Here is a 21,583-nt window from a genome sequence, read left to right as displayed (position 1 = left end):
AGACCATGCAGGTATGATCTAAATCAAATCCCTTCTGATTATACAGTGGAAGTGACAAATAGATTCAAGGGATTAGATCTGATAGACAGAGTGCCTGAAGAACTATGGACGGAGGTTTGTGACATTGTACAGGAGGCAGTGATCAAGACCATCCCCAAGAAAAAGAAATGCAAAAAGGCAAAATGGTTGTCTGAGGAGGCCTTATAAATAGCTGTGAAAAGAAGAGAAGCTAAAGGCAAAGGAGAAAAGGAAAGATATACCCATTTGAATGCAGAGTTCCAAAGAATAGCAAGGAGAGATAAGAAAGCCCTCCTCAGTAATCAGTGCAAAAAAATAGAGGAAAACAATAGAATGGGAAAGATTAGAGATCTCTTCAAGAAAATTAGAGATACCAAGGGAATATTTCATGCAAAGATAGGCACAATAAAGGACAGAAATAGTATGGACCTAACAGAAGCAGAAGGTATTAAGAAGAGGTGGCAACAATACCCAGAAGAATTATATAAAAAAAGATCTTCATGACCCAGATAGCCACAATGGTGTGATCACTCACCTAGAGCCAGACATCCTGGAATGTAAGTCAAGTGGGACTTATGAAGCATCACTATGAACAAACCTAGTGCAGGTGATGGAATTCCAGTTGAGCTATTTCAAATACTAAAGATGATGCTGTTAAAGTGCTGCACTCAACATGCCAGCAAATTTGGAAAACTCAGCAGTGGCCACAGGACTGGAAAAGGTCAGTTTTCATTCCAGTCCCAAAGAAAGGCAATGCCAAAGAATGTTCAAACGACCACACAATTGCACTCATCTCACACTCTAGCAAAGTAATGCTTAAAATTCTCTAAGCCAGGCTTCAACATTATGTGAACCATGAACTTCCAGATGTTCAAGTCAGGTTTACAAAAGGCAGAGGAGCCAGAGATCAATTGCCAACATCTGTTGGATCATCGAAAAGCAAGAGAGTTCAAGAAACACATCTACTTCTGCTTTATTGACTACGCCAAAGCCTTTGACTGTGTGAATCGCAACAAACTGTGGAAAATTCTTAAAGAGACGAGAATATCAGACCACCTGACCTGCCTCCTGAGAAATCTGTATCCAGGTCAGGAAAAAACCGTTAGAACCGGACATGGAACAACAGACTGGTTCCAAATTGGGGAAGGAGTATGTCAAGGCTGTATATTGTAACTCTGCTTATTTAACTTATTTTCAGAGTACATCATGTGAAATGTCGGGCTTGGATAAGGTACATGCTGGAATCAAGATCGCTGGGAGAAATATGAACATTTCTCAGAGACACAGATATGCAGATGACACCACCCTTATCCAACCGCGAAGAAGAACTAAAGAATCTCTTGACGAAAGTGAAAGAGAGTGAAAAAGTTGGCTTAAAATTCAATATTCAGACAATGTAGATCATGGCATCCAGTCCCATCACTTAATGGCAAATAGATGGGGAAACAATGGAAACGGTAGAGAATTTATTCTGGGGGGAGGTCCAAAATCACTGCTGAAACTCCAATACTTTGGCCACCTCATGCAAAGAGTTGACTCATTGGAAAAGACCCTGATGCTGGGAGGGACTGGGGGCAGGAGGAGAAGGGGACGACAGAGGATGAGATGGCTGGATGGCATCACCGACTCGATGGACATGAGTTTGAGTAAACTCCGGGAGTTGGTGATGGACAGGGAGGCCTGGTGTGCTGCGATCCATGCGGTCACAAAGAGTCGGACACGACTGAGCGACTGAACTGAATTGAACTGAAAATCACTGCAGATGGTGACTGCTGCCATAAAATTAAAAGACGCTTGCTCCTTGGAAGAAAAGCTATGACTAACATAGACAGCTTATTAAAAAACAGAGACATTACTTTGTCAACAAAGGTCCGTCTAGTCAAGGCTATGGATTTTCCAGTAGTCATGTATGGATGTGAAAGTTGGACTATAAAGAAAGCTGAGCGCCAAAGAATTGATGCTTTTGAACTGTGGTGTTGGAGAAGACTCTTGAGAGTCCCTTGGACTGCAAGGAGATCCAACCAGTCCATCCTGAAGGAGATCAGTCCTGGGTGTTCATTGGAAGGACTGTTGTTGAAGCCGAAACTCCAATAATTTGGCCACCTGATGCAAAGAACTGACTCACTGGAAAAGACCCTGATGCTGGGAAATATTGAAGGTGGGAGGAGAAGGGGATGACAGAAGACGAGATGGTTGGACGGAATCACTGACTTGATGGACTTGAGTTTGAGTAAGCTCTGGGAGTTGGTGATGGACAGGGAAGCCTCGCATGCTGCAGTCCATGGGGTCACAAAGAGTCGGACACGACTGAGTGATGGAACTGAACTGAATGCCATTCATAAGATTCTCCAAGGGATACGGTAAAACCACAGATAGTTACCAGCTTCTGCAAATAAGCAAAATAACCATTTATTTCCTCCACGCACTAGATTGTGTGCGCTCAGATGCTAAGTTATGTCCAACTCTTTTTTTGACTCCATGGATTGCAGCCTGCCAGGCTCCTCTTTCTATGGGTTTCTCCAGACAAGAATACTGGACTGTGCTGCTGTTTCCTTCTCCAGGGGTCTTCCTGACCCAGGGATGGAAACCTTATCTCCTGCATTCATCGGCAGATTCTTTACCACTGAGCCACCAGGGAAGCCCATAAAAGATTATATGTACTAGATAACAAGAGAGAAAGGCAGGAAGCATTCTTGTGCCTTCATCCTCTGATGAACTTGAAAGGCATGAAAAAGGCACAGGCTAGGAGGAAGATCTCATGGGCTGCCCAGGGAGAGGAGGGGGTGGTCCTAGCAGCATCCTTCTCCATGGGGCTGAAAGTGTGTTACAAATCTCAAGCATTTTCAATTTCAATCTGTATCTTCAACTGTAATGGAACCCTACATCTTCCTCTGAGAAGCAACGTTCACGATGCTTTATAAAAGAAGAAAATGAGAAGGAAGAACTGAAGCCACAATCCTCTCTACTATTTATTTAGTATTAGAAACTGTGCTAGATGTCTTGCATATTCTTGGGTTTTCTTCGTCTTTGGCTGGAGCAATCCTACAGGAAAAGCATTGTTCCTATTTTCAGATGAGGACTCCGAGGTTCAGGGTGGCCAGTATTTGCCACAGGTCATAGTGTTAGGAGGTGCTAGTCAGGGTCGGGCCACAGTTTGACTCCAAAATTCTTACTTTCCCTCCATTATGCCACAGTAAGAATCCTCAGTTCTCTACCATTTCCAGACTCCACGACTATATCCCAGGAGAGAGAACCCGGTGATACAGACATCATTATGCACTTATGAGGATACAACCGGGGCCCTTTATGACAATGAGATCTTTTGGGGTCGTGGCCAAATGTGGGGAGAGTTTAATAAGGGTGGAGACTACCTGTATTCTCTCCTCTTCATATGCCCCCTTTCCTTCCCCTCCGAGGCACCCTCTCCGCAACTGAAGACGTTCAGTACTTCCTGTTTCCTAAGACCGCATCCAACCCAGGCTCCTGGTCCCTGGGAGCATAGGGGCTCCAGGACTGCCTGGCCCCCAGAGTCTCTATTCCCTCAGTGTTCATAAGTTTTATCGCCAGATGACCTATTTCAAACGAAGAAACACAGCAATTACAAAAACTTTAGGATTAGCATATCACCTGGAAGAGATTTCAAAGAAAAAAGCTATTTCTCAGGGTAGACTGTCAGGCAGCAGAACAAAAAGATATGTTATTACTGGCCTAGGGGTCCCAAGCTTCCAAAAAGGCGTTGCAGGAGCTAACCAACCCTACCATCTCACTAAGAAACACCAAGTAGCACAGAGAGGAAAAGTCTAAGCTTTAAGGTTTGTCTGACTCCTTGATCCGAAAGCTTGGACAAGTTCCTGTAAGATGGACATGAGACTACCAAGAGCTTTCCAGCATCTCCTAGCCATCTTCTGCAAATAAAATTAAAAGCAGAAAAGACTAGTTAACACAGTGCCTGGCACACAGAGGCACTCTTTCTACTCTTACGCAAAGCACCTTGTCTGGTCACCTAGATGGAGTTAGTTGCCAAGTATATTCTATCTTACAGAGAGAAGACAGGGGTGTCTTGTGAAAATAAGACTTGCTCCCAAGGTTCCTTTCAATGTGCCAAGCAGGAGACCTCCTATTCCACCGCAGGACAAAACCAGCTGGTACATCAGCTGGTTGTGCCTGGACCAATCACCAGCTGTGACTGGACCCACCAGTCACAACTCCTTCTAGTGATGACCTCTGGGGCCCCACAGGAGGTGGGCAAGATGGGAACCAGGGGTGCAGTGGAGTGGGTGGAATATATCCTGCTCAGAGAAGGTAACTTTGACTGATGATATTTCACAGTGATGATTACATAACTGATCAATTTCCAAGCACAGTTTCCGGTTACCGCCATTCTGAAGAGTCATTAACATTAGGATACTCACATGACTAAGAGGTCAGTAAGCACAAAAATACTCTGCAATCTGAAGGCCCCATGACAGGCACTGGCAGACATTCCCCTCCCGACCTCACCAAGAGACCCTGACCACGGAAGGTATGAACATCTTCACCTTCCTTCCCTATCTGTATCCATCTCTCTCACAGCTTTCTTCTCTAGATTGACCTGCACATCAACAAAAACACAAATGTTGGTGGTAATAACTAGTGTGTAAGCTATTGCTGAAACTATAGAGCTATAAATATCAGTGCACAGATATAGGTAGTATCCATCTCATAAATAAGTGAAATTTCAAAGTAACCCAAGTGTTTGGAACTCAGATGCTTTCCCACCTTAAGAAGATGCTATAAAAGCTTGTTAGGGCCCCACACCAGCCATTAATCCACAGTGCAGCTGAAACATTCTCCATATTCATCCATAATACAAAAGGAAGAAAACAAAGCTTCCCCTCTTCAGCTCAGAATTTCTGTTTTAAACCAAACTACAGTCACAGCTGTTCCTTGAAATGGCCCTCTTTCAGCCAGCCTGGCTCTGAAATTTATTTCTAATGACGCCTATGTGCTTAAAAATAAAAGAGTATTAATATGTCAAGGGGGAGTGGGAAGTGGACTGAGTTCAAAAGTGGCCCCCCTCTCCAAATTTCAAGCCCACACATAACCTGTGCATGTGACCTTATTTGGAAATAGGGTCATTGTAGCGGTACTGTGACCAAGAAGATTAACACAAGGCATTACTGGATTGAGGTTGACCCTCATCCAGTGATTTATGTTCTTATAAGAGGAAAATTCACACATATCGAAGAGAGAGAGAGAGAGAGAGAGACTTCCCTGGTGGTCCAGTGGCTAAGACTCCAAGCTCCCAACGCAGGGGGCCCGGGTTTGATCCTCAGTGTTGAACTAGATTCCACATGCCCCACCTAAGAGTTTGCATGACACAACTAAAGATCCCCAAAAATCTCCCATACCACCACCAAAATCAGAGGTCCTGATGCTGCATCTAAGACTCTGTACAGTCAAATAAACAAATATTATAAAAGAAAGTGATAAAAAAGATACAGAGAGAATAACACCTATTTGAAGATGGAGGCAGAGTCTGTAGTGATGTATCTACACACCAAGGGCAACAAGGATTGTCAGAAACCACCAGAATCTAAGAGACAAGCTCATTTTCCAGAGCCCCCAGGAAAACTAACCCTGCCTGCACCCTACTTCAGACTTCTCGCCTCCAGAACTGTGAGAGAATTCAGTTTGACTGTTTGAAGTCCCAGCATGTAGTCAGTTGTCACAGCAGCCCCAGGAAACTAATCCAGGAAGTAAATACCTACCAGTGTAGAAATCTGGCAGGAGGGGAAGCACCAGAAAAGAAAATACACTTTCTTACTGAGAAGTCTGTACTTATTGTGTTCCTTCTTCCCCTGGCCAAGAACTCTCCCAAATACTGTTTGCATTGACATCAGGGTGTGTGACTACTGGGAGTTTTTCACATACTGTTCGGTTCCTGTGGTTACAGCTGAAAATCACATCAGAATGGGGTGGGGAGTGACAGGGGAGGAGGGAGGCCCAAGAGAAAGGGGACATATATAAATACACACACACACACACACACACACACACACACACACACGTGCTTAGTTGCCCAGCTGTGTCCAACTGTGTCCCCATGGATTGTAGCCTACCAGGCTCCTCTGTTTATGGGAATTCTCTAGGCAGGAATACTGGAGTGGGTTGCCATGCCCTTCTCCAGGGGATCTTTCCAACCCAGGGATCAAGCCCAGGTTTCCTGTATTGCAGGCAGATTCTTTACCATCTAATAGCTCAAGAGGTATTTGTGATATAGCAAAAAGTAATACAACATCGTAAAGCCACTATGCATGCGTGCTGAGTCGTGTCCTGCTCTTTGCGAACCCATGGACGGTAGTCCACCAGGCTCCTCTGTCCATGGGATTCTCCAGACAAGAATACTGGAGTGGGTTGCCATTCTCTTTTTCAGGGTATCTTCCCTACTCGGGGATCAAACCCGCATCTCCTGTGTCTCCTGCATTGGCAGGCAGAATCTTTACCACGGAGCCTCCTGGGAAGCCCTATACTCCAATAACAAATAAAAAAAAGAAACATATAAAGATGGAAAAAGGAACTGAGCCAATAAAGACAACTCATTTCCTTTCAAGGACAGTGTTGGGGCAAGAAAGGTGGACGGATGTTTCAAGAGCTGCTTCCAAATTCAACCCAAGTTCAGCCTTTCCCAGGTATTGAATTGGCCAAAAGATTAATTTGGGTTTTTCCAAATGGTATGGAAAATCTGAATGAATCTTTTGGCCAACCCCACAGTTGACCAGCTAGGAATGCTGCTTGCTTCCTAGAGGCTAATGCTTTCTCAACAAGAATCCTCCCTCCCAACCATGGCCCCAAAGAGCCTTGGAGTCCTTATAATTCCTAAATCCCTGAGCTCTCTGGGAAGACACTTCAATGTGTGTGTGTGCACGTGTACAAACTCATGGACACTTTTATATATCAAGGCATATTTTCCCTTTTGGTTCTTACCCTACCAGGCTACACATTGCTTACCTTTCTCGTCTCTGTTCTTTATTTTTACTTGTGTCTTCAAAGACCAAGTGAAGAATGACTTATACCCATTTTCTAACACTCAGGAGAAAAAACGAAAATAAGAGTCTAGTGTATTTCACAGTTTTGTCTGGGCTGAGTCCTAGTACTACCTCCAATATTCAGGGATAAAAGCAGGAAACTACTTTTCATTCATATTCAACAGATATTTATTGGACACCTGGATGTGAAAAGCACTCTTTTCTGTTCTGGGGATAAAGTGATAAAAAAATAAACGTCGGACTTCCATGGAGGTTCAGTGATTTTAAGACTCTGTGCTTCTAAAGCAAAGGACGCCAGGTTTGATCCCTGGTCAAACAGATTCCGTGTAGTATGGCCAAACAAACAAAATTCTCCTTGTATAGCTTAAACTCTAATAGAAAGTAAGTTGAATAAATACAGTATGGTTGTGCTAAGAGCTAAAGAGTTAATACATGCAGAGAAAGGGGCTTGAAAGTATACATGTAGAGTAAGGAAGCAACATTGTCATCAGAGTGCCCTTAACAGGTCTCACTGAGCAGGAGGTCTCTAAGCAAGCCCTGAAGGAAGGGAAGAAACAATGGAGTAACTGGGGAAGAGTGTTCCAGCAGAGGGGTCAGCATGTGCAAAGGTCCTGAGGCAGGCATATGGCTGGTGCAGCTGTTGAAGAGTGAGGAGGCTAATGTGGCTACAAGCAGGGCTGGAAATTGAACAACAGCAGATGAGGCCAGAGGTAAGAGCAGGCTAGATTATCCTGGACCACACAAGGCATGAAAGAGGACTTTTCTCTGAGTGTTCTGAGGAACTTTGGGAAGACTGAACAGAGTTAAGACTTAAATGGGTGCAAGACCTTTGGTGGGTCATTGATCTGAGTATCAGTTTTCTTGCCCCTAAAATGGAAAGGCCATGCCAAGTAAATATCTAAGCTCTCTTCTAGGTGTAAAAATTGATTTTTAGACATCTAGAGAATGTTCGGTTCCCACAGAACAGATAATAAAACCATGACCTTCTGCCCATCTTCACTTCTCTCTGGTGCTTAAAAGTTGACACAGTGATCCAGGCTTGGAAGGGAGCCTGGTTATGAGAGATGGTGTGATTATAGCAAACGCCTGGGACCTGAGTGAGTCCCCCAGGAACACGTGGGGTGTCCTCAATGATGCCGACATTCACCCGGCCCTCTAACACCCAGCCACCTGTTCCCCGTCTCGGCAATCCAGGGCACTCTCTGTACAGAACAAGGCAGTGGCCAAAGGAGATCAAATATGTGTTTGCTTCCCATTAAATACAAATCTAAAAATAAGCATTTTCCTTTCTCATCATTTCACATCACGCATGGAGAGTTCACTTTAATTTTCAAGTCCGTTTACTTCATTTCAGGGAAGTTTGGGAGCTTTGAATAGAATCCACCCTGCAGGCTTCTTGCCTGGATCAGCAAGTCTGTCTGTTTTCAGTCCCCCTTGATACTTTTTACTCCTCTGCCCTTCCAAAAGCAAAATCCCACAGCAATGCACAACAAAGTTTCCTCTTGTTTTAATATCTCTACTTCTCAAAGAGGAAACCACGACTCTTAGGACCTTCCCCTAGCTGCTCAGAGCAGAATCACAGCTGGCCTCTCTACTGTTTGACTCAGACCTACGTTTGCATATGTACTGGGTTGGCTAAAACATTTGTTCAGGTTTTTCCATCCACTTATACAGGAAAACCCGAATGAAGTTTTTGGCCAACCCCAAAACAGGGCTTTACCAAGCAATCTTTGTACTTTTGAATAGACCCCACAGTATTATCTTAATACCGATATTACTAGCCTATCAGAACCTCTTTTATCAGTGACTTAAAGAACACCATCCCTTATCAGCACAGTGTGTTATTAATGACAATTATAGTCTAAGCGTATGAGAGAAGCTTCTAGAAAACAAGCAAGGAGCAAAAACTATGACGACTCTGGATTCCGACCACCTCACTGTGAACAACAGGTAACTGATCAGAGATCTGGGACCTCCAACACTGTGTGTTCCCCAAGCCAGAGCAGCGCCTAAAATATAACAAATACTCTAGCAATGTCTGTTTCGTAAGCAAATGAAGGAAAATTGCAAACACCCGTGAAACTTGGCACTGGAGCCCGACCCCCTTCTTTCTACACTTTTCTCACTTGACTTTGCCTGTTAGATGGATCTAGAAACCAACGTACAAAGCAGAGAGCCCAGGGTGACGGATGGAGAGCACAGAGCGTGCGCCTGCATCACCGAGGTCCCCAGCAGGAAGGGCACAGAGCAACTTCCACCCAGATTGGCTGGCAAGAGCTTAAGAAATTAGAGGAGAGACAATTTCCTCTTCCAGCTTATTTCCATCAGCCGCGTCACCATCTTCAGCGGTTGTGTCCAGGCAGCGAGAAGGCCTGGCCCAGGCTGGCTTATGTCTCCTGTGAACACAGAGGACTCAGTCCCTGCTCTTGGGAACTGGCCTGGTCTTACCTCCGCAGCAGGAACTCCCTCCGGCGGCCGGCAGTGTAGCACAATCATGCCTTCGATGGGTACCTCCCTTCCCTGTGGGTCTTGCTCAAAGTTTTTCCGTAAATCTGCAAAGAATGGGAAAGATATGACACTTTGCTCTGGGGCCAGGAAGATCCACATTTGCTCCAAAGATGATAAAACAGTGAGCTTAATGTCACAATCTAGACACACACACACACACATACCCACCCTGGTTTCAGGAGTTACAGAATCTAAGAATCCTTTTCCTGAATATTCACAAACACATTTCAAATAAGCCTTAATCAAACTGTCCCTAATGTTCTCTACTGATATGATGGATAGAAGATTTACTAGGAGAGCAGGAAAGAAAAAACTCATTACTTCATGAGTCTTTGCTAGCATTATCTACTTAGCATCTGATAAAACACTTGGTCTAATAAATTGCCATCCACAGCTATTATGCAGCTGAGGTGCACGTGATTTTTTTTTTATTAACTAAAGAATGCATTATTAATTTGTAACCTCTGCATTCCCTTCGCCTCTAGGGAGCTCTAGAAGATGGTAATAAGAGTGTGATTACCTATTAGTCTTTTATTTGTAACTAGGGAGAAGAGGCAACATTCAACCACAACAAAATCTATAACCTATCCAACCAAACATATAATTAAAAAATACAACGCCCTCCAGTCCAGCAACAACACTGGGCATCCAGTAGTGTCTTTCTTGGAAGACTCCAGGCTGTTTGCAAACAAGCTGCACCATTAACCTTTTACACGTAGATGGGTGACCCTTGGAGGGGTTAATTGGCTTGCCAGCGGTCACAGAGAATATCAACGCCAGGGATGGGGAAGAATTTACCGTGTGTCCAGACATTAGTCTCTGAGTACTCACTAACAAATCTGTTTCAGGGAAAAGGACACACACGGGGACAGTTGAGAAAGAGAGACTATCATTTGCATGGCTTTCTACTTAAGCATATGCTTCATTAACAAGAGTGGGAGTTGGCCTCTACTTCTTTTGGAGGTGTCACAACAACACTTTGATAATTTAACCTCACAAGCTTATTTCTGCTGTCATTTGAAAGCCTGGGATAGTGGGGTGAAGACAGTTTGACAAGCCTTCCTCAAGACCTCCCCCTCCCTCCCGGACAATGTATTTTTCTTCAACCGAGGATCTCAAATTACAGGCTGTGGATTTATTGATTTAATTTTCTTTAGTGCTTACAATAACATGAAATATGTTCTCTGTAAAGAGCAGAGCTTCAGAATCAGTTACATCTGTATAAACGGTATAAATACATTAAACTTGCTTTTAGCAAGTCAGAAACACGCCATGAATAACAAGCCCAGCAATCCATGTATTCACTTTCTTTGGAATTTTACTCTTCATGTTTTCCCTCCCAGAGGCGACTGATGTCTTTTGTCAGCTAGGCTGTCTACTTGGAGATCATCGTGAGTGTATGTGAAACCAAGGATCTTACAAGGACTCACACTGTAGGCAGGTGGCAGGATCTATTTTCCCGTCTCTCTGCTGTCCTCCCAAATCATAAAGCCAAGCTTCCTTCTATTAGAGATCTGTAAATTGTCACTGCAGATCTGCAAATTGCCACAGTCTTTACGACTCAGGATTTCTAATTCCAAGTTTGAGGAAGTTCACATAATTGATAACAAAACTATGAGTTATGGGGATGTGAATAAGCTCTGGAATGAAAAATCTCATGCTTCCTGCATAATTGGACCACTCATTCTCCTTTGCTCTCCCAGAAAGGATCACGGAGTCAAACCTCTTTCCAGGAATGTCCCTGGTGGTCCAGTGGTTTAGAATCTGTGCTGCAATGCAGAGGATGTGGGTTCAATCCCTGGTTGGGGAACTAAGATCCCGCACGCCCTGGGAAAACTAAGCAGGTGGACTACGACTACTGAGCCTGCACACCAAAACAAAAGGTCTCACAGAATGCAAAGAAGTTCCTGTGTGCCACAACCAAGGCCCAATGCAGCCAAACAAATCAATAAATAGATTTTTAAAAAATCCTCATTCCTTATGACTAATTTACTCATCAGGGCTACAGTCAACCCCCTTATTCATGGCGGATATAGTCCAAGAACCCAGTGGATGCCTGAAACCACAGACAGTATCAAATCCTATATATCCTGTTTTTTTTTTTTTTCCTATGCATACAATCCCTATGATAAAGTTCAATTTATAAAGCAGGCCCAGTAAGAGATCAACACTACTAAGACTAAAATAGAACAATTATAACAGTATACTGTAATAAATGTTACATGAATATAGTCTCTCTCAAAATATCTTACCGGACAAATGGAACGCTTTTCTATCTTAACTAAGCACTTCAGTGTGGTGGCTCTAACGCTTTTTGTTTGAGGGGCGACAGTAAAACTAACACAGATTTCTTTTCCCTTCTTCACAGTTTTATGGAGAGAAGATTCATGCTGACCACAGATCTTAAGAAGCTCAGCATATAATTTTTTTCTCTTTCCTTACTAAGTCCTTATTAAGAACTTCCACTTTTTCACTTAAAGAAAGCACTTTTCAGCATTTCTTCGGTGTCCCTGAATTTCCAGCATCACTATCCTTATGCGTTGGGTCCATTATTAATTAAAACAAGGGTTACTTGAACACAAGTACTGTCACACCAGGACAGTTGATCCGAAAACCAAGACAGCTACTAAGATTAATGCGCAGGACACGCTGGACGGAGAGATGATTCACTTCCCCGGGCAGGATGCAGGTGGATGGCAGGAGATTTCATCCTGCTGCTCGGCACAGCACATGACTTAAAGCTTGGGAATTGTTTATTTCTGAAATTTTCCATTGAATATTTTCAGACTAAGGTTGACTGTGGGTAACTGAAACCACAGATAAGAGAGATGACTCTGTACTGAAATGAGCCTGTTGCAGAGTGCGGGTGACTCTTACATGACACATCAGTTTGCTAACGGAAAGAAATGGTGGTATTTTTGTGCCTAATTCTGTTGGGTTTGTTTGCCACTTTTTCCTCTTCTTTGATTGTTTTGTTTTCGAAAAGGAACTCTTACCCAGGGCTGCTACACAATGATTGCAGTTTTGACAACACCAAATAATCTGCATTCAACCCAATGAAGCACAGAAAACAGACAATGGGAATTTCTATTTTGTCTTATACTATTTCTATTTTGTCTTCTATTTCCTTTCTTTGCTCACTTGAAATGGAAATGGTAACAAAATGCAGAGTTTTGGGGTATTTCCACACATCAGCGAATGAGAAGAAACTAGAGTGAAGTCATTTTCCCTCCACACTCCCACCTGCTTAAGGAAGTAGGTAAGCAAATATAAAGAAAGAAAACCCTGAGGATTTCTCTGGTGTTCCAGTGGCTAAGACTTGGTGCTCCCAAAGCAGGGGGTCTGGTTCAATCCCTGGTCAGGGAACTAGATCCCATGTCCCACAACTGAAAGATTCCACGTGCTGCAACGGAGACCTGGAGCAGCCAGTTAAATAAATCTTTAAAAAAAAAAAAAAAAGGAAGGAAAATCCTGTATTGACACTGAGATATAGGAAAGAGTATTGTCTATAAGCAAGAAGCTAGGAGAAATTTCTTTTTGATCTCATACAGTCAGGATCAGATTGAAGAAAGGACCCACACAAAGCCCTGATCTTTCCAATTGACATTGGCAATCACTGTTGAAGTTTTCCAACAAGAAGTATATATCCACTTCTAACTGTGGAGATAGGAAGGTTAAAAGCAGAAGACAGAGGGTCAGGCAACAACTGTGGTGTCATAAACATGGATCCAACTCATCAAAGGTAGCCCCATCACAGACCAGGTATCACACTGAATAAGAAGCCCAAGTGTCAGAGTTCTGGCTTGTGCCTAATCCTGGTGGCAGGAACTCTGGTACTTTCGATTCCCAGGAGGACAAACATACCAGACTAATTCCAGATTGCTACTAAATATACCAAAATTTATACAAATAAATTCTTAGACATAGAAGTAAATGATTTCAGCTCTACCTATGATTCTCACCATAGGTCACTCAATCTAGTTTTGCTGTTTGTTTGTTTAGGCTTTTTGTTTCTGATTTTGTACTTTTCTTGACCCTGCCAGGCAGCTTGCAGGATATTAGTTCCCGACCAGGGATTGAACCCAGGCTCCTGGCAGTGAAAAACATACAATCCTAACCACTGGACCACCAGGGAATTCCTGACAACTTCTGAATTAGCAAACTAGATACTTTTATCACCTATGCTAGTTCTAAGGCGTGAAAGGTTCACAGAGAAAATTGTGTCAATTCCAACAGTAAGAAAAACATCCCCAGTCTTGTAAAAAGAATTAGACTACAAATGAAGGAGACAAACCATAGAACTGAAATGGCTTCCTCTAAGACTGGAAACAAGAGGCACTTTTGGAGAGCTTCTAATTTATTTAAAATCAAAAGGAAATAGTAACTGAGAATCTAGAGTAGGGATTTATAAATAGGATAACATCTGAGATCAAGAAAACTGCCACTATGCATAAAAAACAACAACAACAACATAACTGCTGAATTAGAACTATATGTCATGGAGACAGTAAACAGCATACTGAAGATTGCTGAAAATTGAATAGTAAAACAGAAGACAGATTTGTCAGGATCCAGGCAAGACACAGAAAAGCACACAGTTGTTTTAACAGAAAATATTAATGTAAAAATTGAAGGGCTAAATAGGCAAAAGGGGAACTCCTAGGAGCTGTTCCCATCCCAGGGATGGGGGGTGAGGGAACCAAAGGAAGAGACTGAGGTTACAGAACTTGAAGCTTAGAGAGGGCTCTACTCTCCAAGGAGAGGGCACAGCGTGCTGGCGTCTCAGGAACTTGGAAGAGGAACCCAGGACTTCAGACCTAGATCTCTGAAGAAGGGCTGGTGGTGCTGGCATCTCTTGGAGGAGAGGGATGGGGTGCAGCACGTAATAAAGCTGGATCTGGAATTGCTTTTAAAAAGTACGTGGGAAACAAGAAGCTGCTGCCACTTCTATACAGAAATTCTGCTGGGATGATGTTGACAGAGACAGAAAATGAACACAAAGTAGTAGCCTTCCCTTCCTTTCACTCTGCAGGCTTCTCTGGCGCCCCCCTATTGGTGGAACCTTACAGGGAGCTAGGGTCTATCCCTAGCTTCGCAAAATACAAACCATTTGTGTTAGAGATGGCAGTAGCTTAGTATCCAGCAGACCCTAGTTTAAGAAATGTCCTCCAGGAGAACTCTAATAATTATATATTCTATATCTCTTTTCCTCACTCGATCATCAGTTCAATGAGTATGGGCTTTATGTCTGAGATATTCATTCTTATAGTCCCAGTGCCTACTGATATAGGAAAGGTTCTTAGTATCAATAAACATAAGCTGAACACATGAGCTAGGAGGAAATGACAAAATGACAAATGAGTCTGCCAGAAAAAGGATGAAATAAATAACAAAAGAAAATGCTGAGTTAGAGAAATACAATTTAAATACAATAGTTAGTTTAGAAGGAGACAGTAAGTGTAAAGAAAATAAATGATAATTAAATTAATAATGATAAAATTAAGTCTTCTCTGAGTTCAGAAAAAACTTGAGTTTGCAAAAGAGCTCACTAGATACAAGGCAAAATAATTCGGAAAAAGAAAAACTGTTCTAGGTATATTATAGTTGAAATTTTGAACAAAATTTTTAAAACTGTAAAAAATAATTTTACAAGTATTTTACAATAAATAAACAGAAGTAAGTAAAATTTTCATGAAGGATTAATATTGTTAAAATGTCTTTTATGCAAAGCCAGCTATAGATTCAATGCAATCCCTATCAAAATCCCACTGTCATTTTCATGGAAAAAGAGAAGAAATTCTAAATTTAGCATGGAACCACAAGAGACACTTCAGAGCCACAACAATCTTGAGAAAAAAGAACACAGCTGAGCGCATGACATTTCCTGATTTCATACTACACCACAAAGCAACAGTAATCAAACAGCATGGTACAGGTATAAAAACAGGCAAATAGATGAAAGAAATAGAATCAAGAGCTCAGAAATAAACCTTCATATATAGAGCTAAGTAATAATTGAAACAAGATTCAAGTGTACCAAATGGGAAAAAGACAGTCTCTTCACTAGTGGTGCTGGAAAATTTGGATATATGCAAATGTAAAAGAATGAAATGTGAAACAGAAGAACCTTTCCCTTACATCACACAGAAAAGTTAACTTGAAGTGGATCAAAGACTTACACATAAAACCTGAAACTGTGAAATTCCTACAGGAAAACAGAGGTGAAAAACAGCCCTTGCCAATCACATTTTTGTATATGACACCAAAATCACAAGCAACAACGACTATATAAAATTAAAAGACTTATGTGCAGCAAAAGAAATGATCAATGTGAAAGGCAACCTGAGGAATGAGAGAAAATATTTTCAAACTATGTATCTGATAGGGGATTATATCCAAAACACACAGGGAATTCATTCAACTCAATAGTAAAAACAAAATAATCCAATCCAAATCAAAAATGAGCAAAGGACCCAAACAGACTTTTTCCAAAGAAGATATGCAAATGGCCAGTGTGTACATGACAAGGTGTTCAACATCACTAAATAAAGAAATGCAAAAATCAAATCCAACCCACTCCTATTAGAATGGCCAATATCAGCTCTTGTTAAGGGCTAATGCAGCTAATGACTTTCAGTTGAAGCCAGAGCTTATTTACCATTCTTAAAATTGATGGCCCTTAAGAAGGATGCTAAATTTACTCTGCCAGTGTTCTATAACAGAACAACAAAGCCTGGATAATAACTCATCTGTCTACAACCTGATTTGCTGACTATTTTAAGACCATTGTTGAGATTTTGTTGACAATGTACCTGGTCATCCAAGAGTTCTAATGGAGATGCACAATATTAATTCTGTTTTCATGCCTTTAATAAAGCAAAGCACAGTGAAATGAGGTATGCCTGTATCTGTTTGAATTGTTGGTCTGCCACTTACTAGCACCTTGACTTGATAAGTACCTTTATTTCTCTTTGCCTCAGATTCCTCATCTGGAAAATGAACATACTAATTTCTATCACATATAGTTGGGTCTGAATGAAATGCTAATATGTGTACAATCCTTTTAAGAGCACTGTGTACATAACAGGACTTAATTAAGGTCACATCTATTATTATATCCTATTATAAAGCCATGATTATTAAAAGACCTTGGCATTAATCAATATACAAATTGTTTAATAAACTACAATTTCAAAGGCACTCAAATGAAAACATAAGTTAGCAACTTAGCAGCAGCAGCAGTATATGATATATACTAAATATACAACGTACAAATTAGGATGGCCTTTTGGATAAAAAGATAAAGTGCGATCTATGTCTTATTTCATACCAAAATAAATCCCATCTTAATAAAAATATTATCTACAAAGCCACAGCAGTAATAAAATACTTATTGGATCTTAAGTTAGGAAAGCCTTTTATAAACCCAAAATTGGAGGAAGAATACCTTAGGAAATGATCAGCAGATACTGTTTTGTCAAAACTGAGACCTGTTTTCACTTAAAACACTACAAGAAAAATTATAGGCAGAGGTTTAACAGTCTTAATATATTATAAAGGGCACATTTGGAACAAAGTGAGAAGGATAAATACCCTAAAATAAAATGCCAATGGGGCATGAAAACATAACTTACAAAAGAAGGACACAAATGAATAATATACTTAAGTGTCAATATCACTAATTGTTACTGAAATACTAATTTAAAAAGCATCAGTATGTCTCTTTACTCTTCCAAGCAGTCTCTGTTTTGTTTCTTTGTTTTAAAGGATAGCTTCCAGTTTTAGGAAGAGTACAGAGAACTGAATGAAAAGAGCCTCTTGAAAGTGAAAGTGGAGAGTGAAAAAGTTGGCTTAAAACTCAACATTCAGAAAACTAAGATTATGGCATCTAGTCCCATCACTTCATGGCAAATAGATAAGGAAACAATGAAAACAGTGACAGACTGTATTTTGGGGCTCCAAAATCACTGCAGATGGTGACTGCGGTCATGAAATTAAAAGACACTTGCTCCTTGGAAGAAAAGTTATGACCAACCTAGCAGCATATTAAAAAGCAGAGACATTACTTTGCCAACAAAGGTCTGTCTAGTCAAGGCTATGGTTTTTCCAGTAGACATGTATGGATGTGAGAGTTGGACTATAAAGAAAGCTGAGCACCGAAGAACTGATGCTTTTGAACTGTGGTGTTGGAGAAGACTCTTGAGAGCCCCTTAGTCTGCAAGGAGATCCGACCAGTCCATCCTAAAGGAAATCAGTCCTCAATGTTCATTGGAAGGACTGATGCTGAAGCTGAAACTCCAATACTTTGGCCACCTCATGCGAAGAGTTGACTCATTGGAAAAGACCTTGATGCTGGGAAAGATTGAAGGCAGGAGGAGAAGAGGATGACAGAGGATGAGACGGTTGGATGGCATCACCGACTCGATGGACATGAGTTTGATGGCAAGCTCTGGGAGTTGGTGAGGGACAGGCAAGCCTAGTGTACTGCAGTCCATGGGGTCGCAAAGAGTCAGACACGACTGAGCGACTGAACTGATTGACTAAGAGAACTGAATAGCCTTAAACATTGCTAGGAGAACTGAAAATGGCTAAACAAGAAACCTATAATACGTACCAAATGTCCTTAAAAGTTAATTTAGGAGTTCATTATCTAATAAATAAATACTGGTATATTCATAAAACCAAATATTATTTGGCAATAAAAATAAAGAATGGGTACATGCTATGATGTAGAGGAATCTTGAAAACACAATGCTAAATGAAAAAAATGAGTTAGAAAAGACCATATATAGTATGATTCCATTTGTTAAAAAAAAAAAAAAATGTCCAAAATAGGTAAATACATATAGTCAGAAAGTTGATAAGCATTTAATTAGGGCTGCAGGTGAGGTGGGGGGAAGGGCTGGGAATGCTTCTATTTTATGTGCTAAAAGTATTCTCAATTGGACTCTGGTTATAATTGCACAGGGCATCCTTGGTGGCTCAGTGGTAAAGAATCCGCCTGCCAATGCAGGAGATGTGGGTTCAATCCCTGTCCTAGGAAGACCCCTTGGAGAAAAAAATGGCAACCCACTCCAGTATTCTTGCCTGGAAAAGCCATTGATAGAGAAGCCTGGCAGGCTATAGTCCATGGGGTCACAAAGAATTGGACACTACTTAGCAACTAAACAACAATGATAATCACACAATTCTGAGAGCAAACTAAACACTATTAAATTATATGCTTTAAATAGATGAATTAATTGCAAAGTCATATGGATTAAATCTCAGTAGAGCTATTATTAAAAAGAGTTCATTTATATGATTCAGTAATTCCACTACTAAAATTTTCTAAGAAAACTATTAAAGAGCTATATAGAAATATGTAGCATAGTGATATTCTTCAAATCATCATTTACAATGCTGAATGATTGCTAATAATCTAAATATTTAATCATATGGGAATGGTTAATATCTTTTTGTGCATTCATATAATGTAATACTATGCCAACTTTAAAAAAAAAAGCTCAAAGGATATTTTAAATTACAAGTAAATGCTTGAATAAATTACTAAGATAAAATGGTATTCAGTGAGTGATCTCTTTTATCTATTTTTTAATATATAAGGATGGTACTCCTCCAAATGTAAAAATTATCATTTTATAGAATGCGTTTATATCTAAATGAAAGTAGGTACATTTGCTTTAGAAACTTGTTTCAGTGGGTAACCCTTCTCTTAATTTGCTTCCAGGTTTTCCATAAATGTGTAACAGCCTTATTCAGAATTCACTCACACTGTTGGTCATGGCCAGACACTGTGCCAGGCAGCAGGGGTACATTACTGAACTTGACCCAGACCATTCCAGTCTTCCTACAGCATACACTCCAGCAGGGAGGATAGATAATAAACAAGCCTGATGGCTCTGCAGTAAAGATTCCGCCCACGATGCAGGAGCTGCAGGTTCGATCCCTAGGTCGGGAAGATCCCCTGGAGTAGGAAATGGCAACCCACTCCAGTATTCTTGCCTGGAGAATCCCATGGACAGAGGAGCCTGGTGAGCTACAGTCTATAGGGTCGCAAAGAGTCAGACATGACTGAGGCAACTTAGCACGCACTCAAGAGGTACAGGGATGAGTGTTGAAAGAGAGAAGTAGAAAGTTCCATAAAACTATATTACAGTAGGACGTACCTTAATCATTAGAGGAAAGGTTTTCAAAGCAAGGTATAGGTAGGAAGAGGCAGAGCATCTCACAGGCCTTTGCCGGACACACTATACCTCATTTACTATTTCCATCAGACTTTTACTTGCTTAAAACATTGTTTTATATATACATGCTCTCTGGTTTCTTTCTTACAAGTCTCTGCAAAATGCCTGCATAGCTACCTCTCTTTCCATAAGTTAGCACATCCCATAAGGACACTCCTCTCTTAGACTTGGTCTTCTGTCCATATATATTGAAAGGATGGAATATAAATAGATTTCCACCTTCTGATCTCACTGATACTCATATCATCTATGGAAAGAAAAAATAATAATTTTCCCATTATTTTGTAGAAGGGAACTGAACCAAGCTGCAGACACACACACATATCAAGACTGAAGATTTAAAAATGTTTAAATAGCAACTGGTATGGGATTGCTATATATGTCATAGGAAAAGCCCTAAAGAGAAATCACTCAGCATTTCAAAGATTTGCTACTGGATAATTATGGGAATATTCATTATACTGTTCATCTGTTTCTGCATTTTCTAAATTTTTCTGTGATGAATGTGGATTTCTTTTACAGCCAGGAAAAAAAAAAAAGGTCCAAAAAAAGCCCCTCTTTCCTACAAGTTGTCAAAAGATTCTTTAAACTAGACCAAACTAAATCAGAAGCCAGGGAAGAAGTACATTTTGTTTCATTTTATTGTACCAAGTTTCACTCCTACGACATCTATTAAAGAAGGAAGCAAGAAGGACCATATTTTTCAGTCTTCAGTACATGCTGAGATAGTCATCCTAATGTGATTTTACTTATGGAAATCTCTGCAGATAAAGAGATCTTTCATCTGGTTCATTGCCTCCCTTCAGTACCTGGGTGGGTATACAGTAGTCACTAAATAAATATTTGTTGAATGGATAAACCAATCAGTGAGTTTCCATGTCAACTCATCTGAGTGATTATTATATACTAATATACCACATAAGTCTCCAATAGATAAATGTACTACAATGCTGTTAAAGTAATGCATGCTCATTCTCATCTTCATAGCTAGTGTGAAGGATACTAGCAAACATCAAGGCTGATCAATGTGGAGCATCACTGTTTCTGCTGCCTCTTCACCCTGCCCCCTGTTCAGTTCCTCAGCAGAATGCCAAGAAGGCACACAATGGCTGGAACCAAAGCAGGGAAGAGGAGGGAGAGGTGATGAAGCCAGGTATTTGGCTAACCTGTAAATCACACAATCAGCAACAAGACCAAGCAGGCAGCAGTACTCGCCAAGAAGTGGTCCATCTGCGGCCAGGCCATGGGAAGCAGCCGCCTCCCTTTCCTCACCTTCTGCCCTATTTGGCCTTTTTCTCATTTTCCTTTCATGCTACTATGTTAGAAAAGTCATTGTAGCACAGAAAAATCAATAAAAATTCAATTCCGAATAATAGTTCTTTGCAGCTCAGAAACACCAGGGAGTTATCGGCTCATTCAATGTTCTGGCAGTTAATGCAATGAAATAAAAATAATTTACTCATTCAAACCAAATCAGCCAGTGAAAAATCATAGTCTTTTTTTTTTTTAATAGTCATAGTCATTTGTTAAGATTGCAAGAGGATGGTACAAAGTCCCATTAGTGCCGAACACACTGGCATTCAAATCAGCATCACATCTTTCCCACCCATATTTTACTAAAGGAACAACAAACCACATTTGTCATACATAAAAGGAATTTGTAACTTAGCCAAATACAGATCATTTGCTGTAATAAAAGGGCCAGTTCAAATGCAGAACAGATGGAGGCCAGCAAAAGGAAAGTCAAGGCTTGGTGCCCTCAATGCTCCAGCCCCTGAAGGT

General features: G+C 41.0%; 1 protein-coding gene across 4 annotated transcripts in view; it reads right to left on the bottom strand.

Moving 5' to 3' along the window:
- Window positions 1–21,583, bottom strand: part of UNC5D (unc-5 netrin receptor D) — a 605,139-nt gene that overhangs the window by 212,881 nt on the left and 370,675 nt on the right. For all 4 annotated transcript variants that reach the window (XM_043893835.1, XM_043893837.1, XM_043893836.1 and 1 more), the window contains exon 4: window positions 9,495–9,598. In XM_043893835.1, the coding sequence (XP_043749770.1) occupies window positions 9,495–9,598 (104 nt within the window). The remainder of the gene's footprint in view (window positions 1–9,494; window positions 9,599–21,583) is intronic.

This window comes from Cervus elaphus, chromosome 32, assembly GCF_910594005.1.
Source record: "Cervus elaphus chromosome 32, mCerEla1.1, whole genome shotgun sequence".
Classification (NCBI taxonomy): Eukaryota; Metazoa; Chordata; class Mammalia; order Artiodactyla; family Cervidae; genus Cervus; species Cervus elaphus.
The sequence above is the reverse complement of the archived record's forward strand: the minus strand, read 5'-3'. Positions and strand labels throughout refer to the sequence as shown.